We start from the raw sequence: 11,285 nt of genomic DNA, 5'->3' as shown, positions 1-11,285 counted from the left end.
GAGAAACTCCTGGCTGAGAAAAGGTGAGGGGTGGGGGGTGGGGAGGAGAGTCTTCCAAACAGGCAGGATTCCCTGTTCGCAACCTGGTTGATGGTTGAAAGAAGCGGGCGACTTGGCATCTGTGGCTTTTTGTATCCATTCCTCCCTTGACTCTGTGGCTCCCGCCATCTTGCGTCATCCCACGGGCAGGAGAGGGAGTGGGAAAATGGGGGCAGAGGAGGGAATGGGCCAAAGAGGAGCCACTTCTGTCGCGTGGAAGGATTTGAAGGTAACCTGGCAGCTCTAGAAACACAAAAGAGGCAGAGGAATGGGGACAACGGCTGAATGTGTCTCTGGTGCTGCTTTGCAGGATGAAGGAGAATGAAGAACGCTCCCGAGCTCTGGAGGAGGAGCGGGAGTTCTACTCTTCCCAGTCACAGGCCTTGCAGAATTCGCTCTCGGAGCTGACCGCTGAGAAGCAGCAAACCGAGCGAGATCTCAAGGTACTGATAGCTGGGGATTCAGTTCGATCTGAATCAGCTTGCAATTAAAGGGGACTCTACCTAATTTGCCCTTTCCCAAACCATACGAGAACTGAAACACAGCCATCCTGTGAGCCATTCAGAGAAGCTACTCTTCCCTGAACGTTGCAATCCCAAGTAATGTGACAAAAATGCATATATTGAGCCAAGGTAAAATGCATATATTAGTGAAAATAACATTAACAATGCATTATATTTGGGGGAATTGCTTTGCAAATATGCGTATATTGGGCAAAATTGTAGAAATTTGTACTTAAATGCTGATAAATGTTCATGAGGACTTTTTGAAAATATATGTATCACAAGCTAATGTGGAAATCTGCATAACTGAACTTAAGATTGGAAAAACGAGAAACTGAGAGAAACTGAAATTGACTGATTCACCCATCCCTACTGATAGCATAGAGTTGTACACCAATTTGGCTTCTGCTTTAGGCTCAGAAAACAATCTCATTATCCTTCGCTCTCTCTTGCCAACAGCTGAAGGTATATTCTTTGTTCAAAAAGTTATATGGCCTATTCCTACACACATAACGCATGAACTTCACAATAATAGCAATATAAAAGGTCACAGCATACAAGTTCCCGGATGTGCCTTAGAAGAGGACAGGGAAAGAGAGAGAGAGAGCGCGGAAGGAAGGAAGGAAGGAAGGAAGGAAGGAAGGAAGGAAGGAAGGAAGGAAGTCCTTGCTTACGTTTGTCTTTTGGTGTTTTGTTTCTTTCCCTGGGTTATTTTTATTGGTTGGTTGAGGGCTGCCTGATTTCCTTCCTGCTCAGGCAGAGGTGAAGGTTCGCATGGACCTGGAGAAGCGTTTACAGGAGGCTGAGGAGGCCCTGCAGAGCCTGGAGCAAGGCCTGAACTGCAAGCACCGTAACAAAGAGAAGGAGGAAAAAATGAAAGCCGACGTCAGCAATCTGAAAAGTAAGCGAGCCATAATTTATCTTGCCTTCCCCAACATGTCCGGTGCCATCGCCCCAAAAATCCAGATGAACAACTGAAAGCAGAAACCTACTTTTGATCCTCGTCAGCCGGAATTGAATCTCCTCAAGGAGATTTTCCAAAATGCTACATCTGCCTGAACTGAGGCTGGCTAAGGCACATATTAACTGGGTCCCTTGGGTGTCTCTTCCCTGCAGAATTCTTTGAAGAGTGCATCCGAAATGCTGAATTGGAAGCCAAGATGCCCGTGATCATGAAGAACTCTGTGTACCTCCACAAGGCGGCCACTCGCAGGATAAAAAGCTGCCGTTTCCATCGCAGGAGATCCAGCAACTCCTGGCTTGACTGTAGGTGCTATTCCCCATATTCTCCTATGGCCTGTGGGATTGCATTGTGGGGTGCCAAGTGCAGGTTTTGCAGGAGCCCTGCCTTACAACACTTGGATGCAGTTGCTAAGACCAGCTCTGACACCCCTTTCCCTTGCATGCTCTGGCTCTGATGGGCCTGTGAGCCCCTGTGGCTGAGTGAGTTGACCTTTCTTCTTTGCCCTTTGCACTGAATTATATGCATACAATGAGGTCTCAAGGCCACACTTCCGCTTGTCCCTTGCCTAGAAAGCATCAGTCCAAGAGGTTTTGTGCTTGTCTTGGGCTTCCTAGGCATGTGTCTGAGCAGTTTTTCGTGTGTCCCACCGCTTTCCCTGGGAAAACCCACCGCTTACAAATGAATTGGAACAAATTTGCCAGTCTTCAGAAAAACCGGTTGATGTTTTTTCTGATTCAGCAGTAAACAGCAGGTTTCCCCGGGGGAAAGTGGCAGGACAAGCAGTTGTGTGGACGAGCCCTCAGTCATTTCTGCTAAACACCACCTAGGTCAAACTTTATCATAATAGCTTCCAGATTCAACAACCCCATTCCTCGCCTGGTGTGGCTCTCTCCCGGCACTAAGTGTTGTGTGCTGTTTTCATTTTCAGTGCGGCAGTCCCAGTCATTCATGTATTCGGAGGCCGAGAGCATAGAAGACCTGAAGCAAGCGGCCAAGAGGCTGACTCAGGACCAGCACTTCCGGGAGACCATCTATCAGATCATGATATCGCGCCAGAGCTCCTCCTCAGGCAACAAAAAGTGAACTTTTGCTCCTTCTCTTGGGAGGGAGAGTCCGAACTCAGCTTGCCACCATTCCACTTGGCCAAAAACCAAATTGTTGCGACGAGGAGGCGGGATTAAGATGCCCGCTGGCAGTGCACTCTTTCTGAGGGAATGATGGGCGGTGACTAGAACACTCTCCATTGGTGGAGGTTGTGGTTTGCCGCCATTCCTGAGGGGAGAGGAGCCGTTTTGCCAAGCATGTTATGACTTTTCTGCCAGCTGCCCCATCCCATCAACTGAGAATCCCAGTTAGATGTGCTTTGTCAATACTCCATAGTTTGCCTCAAATCAAAACCACAGCTTACTCTTAAAGAATGTTTGGCCAAACCTTTCGAACTAGTTTTACCTCCAGTTACACAAGAGGAGAGTCTTTTTTTCAATGTGGTGAGAGGAATGATATTCCTATTCTGCTTCCTTGGGTTTCTGGTTGAATATGCAAGTATGACCAAAACGCTCCTCAGCTTATGTGCAGGCAGTTCCCCTAAGCAGAGGGTGGCAACTTAGGAAACAGTTATCTGTATTTATTCCGCTTTGGCTGCAAAAACTACACGCTTCTCGTATACCATTTTTGTGCTTCCCACTTCCTCAGAGTGGCAGGACGTTTCAAGGGCAGCCTTCCACAGAGTTGGTTCTCTTGCAAGGCAAGAGGTATGAAGACTTAACAGGCTTTTTATGGGGTTTGTTTACAAATTCACAAGCAGGGCAGGGTGGCGGCAGCAGATAGACATTGCTACACTTTTGAAGCTCTTTAAAACAATAGGATACCTTTGTAGCTTTCCCAAGGCTGCTTCTTGCTAGCCAACGGCAAAATTTACCTCATCTTATTTATTGCTCAAATTCAGGTGGCTCCCTCCCCTCCTGGCTTTCCTCAATAAGCACACAGTATTAGCATCTGAACACACTCTGCTGTCGGTGAGGCCTGCACATCCCAGCACCTTGGAGTAGCCACCAGCTATCAGGCAAGTCAGCCTAGGCAGATGGTTGTAACGTGACTTTGCCCTTTCATAAATCTCTTTTCATAATGTTGTGCTGCTAATCCGTTAAATGCCTCCTGGATTTCTTTCTTTCTTGAAGGCAGAGAAGTGTAGTAGGGGGGAGAAGTCTCCTTGGTTTGTCAAACTCATTTGCACGTGCAATAAGTCGAAGGCAGGCCAAATTCTGGATTCCATTCCTGTATGGAGCCAGTATGGTGTAATGGTTAGAGTGTTGGACCTATGACCTGGGAGACCAGAGTTTGGATCCCCACTCAGCCGGGAAGCTCACTAGGCCAGCCAGCCACCATCTCTTAGCCTAACCTACCTCACAGGGTGGTTGTGAGGATGAAAGGGGGAGGAGGAGAACCTTGAGCTACTTGGAAGAAAGAAGTGGTATATAAATGTAAAAATAAGTAAGTAAGTAATTGCCACTGGCTTTTTACAGAAACTTTGCTCAGAGACAGTGAAAAATCCCTTTGATTATGCCCTTTCAAAAGTTTTAGGGGCTTGTGTGCAGCCAGTGGTCAATTGTAGTGACTAAGTTGCACAACCACTGGCCTCAACTTGCACTAATGCTGTTGGTGTCTGTGGCTAGGAATGCATGGCAGCATAGTGTTCTGCAAGGAGGCCTGACCCAAAAGCTTGCTTACACAAACTTCAGTGGTTTACTTGTTTCCTTATCTAACAAAAGTAAAAAATAAAAATGGAGGGTCTAGGGCCATGGTTCCCAATTTGATTTTTAAGAGGGGCAATTCAAAAATGAGTTATTAATCGTTAATAGCCTTTTAGGCTTTCTCCACATGAATAGGGCTTCACTTTTTGAATAATAAGAATTATATGTCACGGGGGGTGGTGGTGTCAGGATTTTAAAGATGCTTAGGTGGGGCATGGCCAAAAAAAGGTTGGGAACCACTGGTCTAGGGGAAGATAATAGGAGCTATTTGACAGTGGAACAGACTACATTGGAAGGCGGTGGGCTCTCCTTCATTGGTTGTATATCCACCTGTCATGGATGCTTTAGTTGAGATTTCTGCATTGAGGGGGTTGGACTAGATGACCCTCAGTGTCCCTATCAACTCCTCAATTCTATGATTCTGAATTCAGTCAATCCTAGCCACAAGTTACTATCGAGTTATTGTATTGGAGGAGCATGGGCTCCCTCTAGTGGCCTTTGGTAACAATGCAATTGCCGCGAGACAGACTTTCATTTATAAACCACCTTTTCCTCCCAAGAGCTCATGGTTCTTCCCCTCGACTCGTTTAATCCCCACAAGAGCCCCTAAGGTAGGCAGGGACTGGTCCAGGCCCTAGTCTGACCACTTTCCCACGCTGGTTCCAGCTGTGAATTCGTAACTAATAAATAACAGATGGAGTTGTTCCATAAGAACCAAGAAATGCAGTCACCTCAATACCTGTGAGGGATTTCCCTTCCCTTCCATTGTTTCTCACCTGTGTGAGATGTTATTTCCCCCCAAGCTCATCCTTACTTGAAATAGAATATGTGTTCAGTCTATTTCAGGGGGAGGGCATCTTTTTCAACCTGAGAGCTGCATTTGTGGTAGCCAGGGCTAAAGGCTAAAGTAGGAGGAGCAATGAATGCAAATTTACCTTTGTACTCTCATACGCCCCATATCCTTTTGTCTGTCTGTTCAACGTTCGGCTCCTGAGCTCCAGGCCTGCTTGAATGCCGTTTGTCCCTCCTTGCTCCTCCCTCCGCCCACAGCCATTCCCTCTGATGTTTCCTGGTCTGCAGTAACTGTGGTTACCCCTAACCCTAATTAGAAAGCAAGGTTTGAACTGGGTTCTGGTTTGAAGGTCAGCTGTGGTCCGGGATGACCCCAGTTTACCTATTTGTTTGTTTGTTTGTTTGTTTGTTTGTTTTTGTAGGCTGCCCCTTTGTCACAAGATCTCAGGGCAGTTCACAAAACACAAAGTAGTTTCAAGGTCATGCCAAAGCGCGGTTACTGTGAACAAGGAAGTGAAGGTGGGAGTTGCTGCATATAAAATGAAGGAGGAGGAGGAGTTTGGATTTGATATCCCGCTTTATCACTACCCGAAGGAGTCTCAAAGCGGCTAACATTCTCCTTTCCCTTCCTCCCCACAACAATCACTCTGTGAGGTGAGTGGGGCTGAGAGACTTCAGAGAAGTGTGACTGGCCCAAGGTCACCCAGCAGCTGCATGTGGAGGAGCGGGGAATCGAACCCGGTTCACCAGATTACAAGTCCACTGCTCTTAACCACTACACCACACTGGCTCCCTACACCACACATGGTCCTGAAATCTAACCTGGACCATTAATATTTGAGACATTCTTTGTTTGGTCTGGTTTAGTTTTCAGATTACATGAATGACATGTGCACGAACGAACGCACGCACACACCTCTATTCGGGAACCTAGGTTCTGCAACAGTTTCACTGTGTTGATTCCACTTTCCTTTGGCTTATTGCCTCATGGCAAAGGAAACCAAGTGATGCAACCGTCTCCTGAATTGTGGCACTTATGAAAAGACATGCATTCATTTTCAGTTTTAACATCTGGAATGGGGGGCATGGGCAAATCATTTATAGCATCTAAGAGTGAGGGGAATAAAGAGTCAGGCTCCATGGTATAGCACAGGGGTCAGCAAACCTTTTCAGCAAGGGGCCAGTCCACTGTCCCTCAGACCTTGTGGGGGACTGGACTATATTTTGGAGGGGGGGAAATGAACAAATTCCTATGCCCCACAAATAACCCAGAGATGCATTTTAAATAAAAGGACACATTCTACTCATGTAAAAACATGCTGACTCCCGGACTGTCCGCGGGCCGAATTTAGAAGGCGATTGGGCTGTATCAGGCCCACGAGCCTTAGTTTGCCTGCCCATGGTATAGCACATGTTTTCCCCAGTAGAGGTCCAAGTAGGGCTGCCTGGAGATTCACTGCCATCTACTGAGTAAGGTGGATGAAAGCTGACTCTGGACTCAGCTAAACTGGTAAAGAAAAAGTGTTATATAACCCTGTGACACCAGATGGCACTGTGGAGTCCCATCTTTCCCTCCCAGATTCCCCCGTGTGAGTTTGCAACGCGTTTAACTGAATCGCTTCTTTGACATGTCTAGATCCAGCCTCAGTATAAGACAACTTCCTCTGTTTCTAGAGTAAATGTGGAATTATTTAATATCAGCCCAACCAAGGTATACTCAGGAGCGTAGGTTTTTACCGTGCAGTGTTTATTTTGTGACAAATGAAGTAACAGTATTGTCAAGAACAGAGTGGCTCAGTTGATCCTGGTGTGATATTGCTGTATGTGAAGCTAATAATCTCACCAAGTATTTGGAAATGAATTAAAAGTTGTCCGATTTATCCATGAAAAATGGTGCTGTGTTGTTGTTTTCGTGCAGTGTTTCCCCTAAGTTTTCCTTTCCCCAATGCTATTTTCAGATGGAAAATACAGTCATGTTGGAATTCTGGTAATCCCCCATTATTCACTTGAATATATCTGAGATTGTTGGCACAATACACTTGGTCTCCCATCTCACCTGTTGGACTTTGATGGCAAGGTAATCAGGGGTCAGCAAACTTTTTCAACAGGGGGCCGGTCTACTGTCCCTCAGACCTTGTGGTGGGCCAGACTATATTTCGGGGGGAAATATGAACAAATTCCTATGCCCCACAAATAACCCAGAAATGCATTTTAAATAAAAGCACACATTCTACTCATGTAAAAACACCAGGCAGGCCCCACAAATAACCCAGAGATGCATTTTAAATAAAATGACAAATTCTACTCATGTAAAAACACGCTGATTCCTGGACCGTCCGTGGGCCAGATTTAGAAGGTGATTGGGCCGCATCAGGCCCACGGGCCTTAGTTTCCCTACCCATGTAATATATGAAGCAAGGTAATTCATCATTGTTAGAAAAGACTGGATCAAGACTCATTATCTGAACAGAGACCCATATCTGTGGGATTTCTTTGAGCCTCGAATAAGAGACTGGCTCCAGATTTCAAGGTAGTAGAAAGTTGGATTTTTAAATTTTATTTTACTATCTCTTCAGTGCATAGGATGGCCTAAATGTTCCAAGGTCTGTGTCTTCATGGAGCTTCTAGTTGACCTGTGCAGCTTTTATTGGCTTGTAAGTAGGGTGTGGGTCTATCCCAAAGAAACCCGAGTCATGAACGGCAGCTCTGTAGACAGTTGACTTCTGCCTTCTGGTTCCAGATGCTTCCACGTCTTCTCCTTGGTACATAAAAAACAACAACACATGCATGTTTACAAAGCAAATGTTTAGAACACGAAGAGCTGCGTAGACTGCCTTCCTGGCTGCTACAAAAGAGCTAGTGGAGGAGAAGAAGCTGCCTTTAGGCATGGGAGTCAATAGGGGAGCAATTGGCAGTAAGAAAGAAGCCTTTTCCTATTCATTGTGTTTCCTTAAGAGTCTTGGCTGTGCACTTGCCACAGGGAAGAGAAGTACTGTGTGAGTGATGGCAAATGGGAATGGAGGGGTGGGGTTGCTGAATGCTTTAGAAAGCCTGGAGTTGATGGGGCAAGTCAAAAGATCTTTGAAAGCTGTCAGATAGAAATACCTCTGCTGGGAGCAAACAGGGTCATTTTGCCAAAGTCCTTTCAGGGAAAAGATGCATGAGATTTTAATGGTGCTGTGATGCAGCAACAGTACAAATGAAAAGCTATACGCTGTGATTTGTTGTAAAAATCATAGCCCTAGAACACCCTGCTGGCAATGTTACTATTGCACCTCCCTACCCCAAAGTGGGACCTGGGTGGCGCTGTGGGTTAAACCACAGAGCCTAGGACTTGCCGATCAGAAGGCCGGCGGTTCGAATCCCCACAATGGGGTGAGCTCCCATTGCTCGGTCCCAGTTCCTGCCAACCTAGCAGTTCGAAAGCACATCAAAGTGCAAGTAGATAAATAGGTACCACTCTGGCGGGAAGGTAAACGGCGTTTCCGTGCGCTGCTGTGGTTCGCCAGAAGTGGTTTAGTCATGCTGGCAACATGACCCGGAAGCTGTACACCAGCTGTACACCTGGCAACCCCAGAGTTGGTCACGACTGGACCTAATGGTCAGGCGTCCCTTTACCTTTACCCAAAAGTGGTTGGAGTCTCAAAGAAGACATATAAAGCTGGGTGTTGTGCATTATTATTTCCTCCACCTCTAACATCTCTCACATCCAAAAGACACACACAGATAAGGAAAGGGGACCTTGGATCTGTGACTTTCTGCCTCTTCCCTCCATCCCCTCCAGGATGTACAAGAAGAGGGATAGTCTGGACTGCAGCTGCATGGGAAGGATGGGAAGTGATGAGGATTGTTTGAGGACTGATTGATTTGACTCCTGTTCTGTGCACTTGGATCTTCCCTGGATGGGATTTCAGGGGTCAGATTCTCTCACACACACCCTGGCCCCAGGTTCTCCCACATTTCCATGCTATCTATCTATGCTATCTATCTATCTATCTATCTATCTATCTATCTATCTGGGACTCACCTGAGTTTGTGTATTTGATTTGTTTAGTAAATAAATGTATTAATTCCATTAATGGTGTATTTCATCATATATATTTAATTAACTATATTAACTTTGTGTATTAAATAATATTAACTATATTGCAAACAATTTAGTGAATGATATGGAAATTCAGCGTGTGGCCTGTGGGTTCTGTGTTGAAGTACTCTTGCAGTCCACTTAGTCTGAGAGGCTGGGCCACCCTGTCCTAGGCTATCCATTGTCTATGGCCAGGCCTTAAGGGGTCTTGTCTCAGAATAATTCACAATGAGGGCCCTAGTCACAGAACTAGATCTGGAAGGGATCCCAGTGGATCAGCCAGGCCATGTATTTCATAGATGCTGTCAGAAACACAACTAATTGTTACCTATTCTCAGCAAGATTTGTTTTTAGCATATGCCAGCGCGCACACACATTTAAAAATGAACGCGCCTTCTAATTAGTGATTGTCACAGGATACTGGTGTTACTCCTTGCCGTATGTTTGGCAGCATAAAGTCATAAAATTAAATTGCTGCAATCCAGCGTTTATTTCAGTTGGTGCAAGGACCATTTGGGAAGATCCGTAAGTATGTAACATACTAATGGCATTGGACCCTTCTTAGATCTGGACTTAATTTTGCTTTTGCTTTTACAGAGAAGTCCATCAACCTGCCCGTGGAGTTACAATGAGAATAACCCCTTGGTGTTGAGAGACTCAGTCCAGAATAATCAAGGCTGCAATCCCATGCAAATGAATGTAATGCTCAAAGGCCCTTAATGAGATCTTGCAAATGGCACATGCTGACTCCTCCACCCCAATTTTAGCCCTTTCCACCCCCTGCAGGCCTTTTATAGGGCTGTAACGAAAAGTAATGGAACTGTTCCTTGTTGTAATCTGTTTGTTGCACCACATGCCTAGGTTCAGGCTGCAAAAGTAGTGTGAGATACTTTTGCACACTGAAGGTAGCGATACTTATGAGTTGGTGTTTTAGTGCTCTGTTGGTAGTGCTGAAAGCATCCCAGTCCTACAGGCTGCACTCTCTGTTCAGGTCATACAGTGGCCCCATTCTGTCCGTTGAAGTTCCTCTTCTGTAAGTTGAACTCTTCACTAGTCAGCTGTGACTTAATTCACTTTATGTAACCAATTATTTCAGTTACTGCTTTGAAAGGCCAGGGTGTTCTGAGTCTCAGCTACTTCAGGAACTTGCGCTGGAGAGGAAAGGAAGAGACAAACTTAAGGAAATAACAAATGAAGCAATGGAGGCTGAATTTAAACTATGGTGGTCAGATAGAATCATAGAATTGTCGAGTCAAAAGGGACCCCAACCTCTAGTCCAACTCTCTGCAATGCAGGAATCTCAGCTAAAGCATCCATGACAGATGACCATCCAACCTCTGCTTAAAAACCTCCAGTCCACAACCTACTGAGGGACATTGGAAATATACCTGACCTTTTCTAGGTCCTCAAATGGCTCTGCTTTTGGTAAAAGTAAAGGTAAAGGGACCCCTGACAGTTAAGTCCAGTCACTAACGACTCTGGGGTTGTGGGGTTGCAGTGCTCAACTTGCTTTACAGGCTGAGGGAGCTGGCGTTTGTCCACTCCGCAGACAGTTTTTCCCGGTCATAGTTGCCATCAATAATATGGTTTTTGTTATGTACTGAAGTTCTCACCCTGGGCCAGCAGGGGGATACTTTAGATAGTTATGCAAATGAAGGATCGAAAAGTGACGTTCAGTGATTGGATAGTTTTGTATGCAAATGAAGGATCGAAAAGTGACATTCAGTGATTGGATAGTTTTAGAAAATGGCAACAGTTACATTGTTCTGGAGCGCTATATAAGCAGGCTGACTGAGCTCCTCAGTTTAGTTCTGTTCCAGCTTACAAAATAAAGAGCTGCTTTGGAGAAATCGCTGTGTTGTCTGCTATGTCAACCCACAACTTAACAGTTTTTACCTTAGTTTTTACCTTTTACCAGGTTTTTTTTTTATAAAATTTTTTTTATTGGGTTTTCCGCTTTTATAAAGACAATACAGACACAAAAATAACACAAGACACAAACATGTATAAATTCAGCAGATCCTCGTTTCATAACCTTGTTCCCTGACTTCCCCCCACCCCCCCTCGTGCATCCCAATTCCCAAGATTATATCAGCAAGTTGGTATTTCTCCTCTTAACCATCTTATTCATTTTACCTCTTTTCTAATAAAAA

General features: G+C 45.4%; 1 protein-coding gene across 1 annotated transcript in view; it reads left to right on the top strand.

The window, feature by feature from the left end:
- The window catches only part of PLEKHD1 (pleckstrin homology and coiled-coil domain containing D1), a 24,218-nt gene extending 15,942 nt beyond the window's left edge, over nt 1–8,276 (top strand). Inside the window, exons 6-10 of the mRNA XM_081168879.1 lie at nt 4–23; nt 350–482; nt 1,299–1,443; nt 1,659–1,808; nt 2,435–8,276. Coding sequence (XP_081025005.1) covers nt 4–23; nt 350–482; nt 1,299–1,443; nt 1,659–1,808; nt 2,435–2,589 — 603 coding nt within the window. The 3' untranslated portion in view covers nt 2,590–8,276. The remainder of the gene's footprint in view (nt 1–3; nt 24–349; nt 483–1,298; nt 1,444–1,658; nt 1,809–2,434) is intronic.
- The last annotated feature ends 3,009 nt before the right edge of the window (nt 8,277–11,285 follow it).

The sequence above is a fragment of the Podarcis bocagei genome, assembly GCF_964188305.1.
Source record: "Podarcis bocagei genome assembly, chromosome: 1".
NCBI classification, from domain to species: domain Eukaryota; kingdom Metazoa; phylum Chordata; class Lepidosauria; order Squamata; family Lacertidae; genus Podarcis; species Podarcis bocagei.
This window is presented reverse-complemented; position numbering and strand designations above follow the sequence as displayed.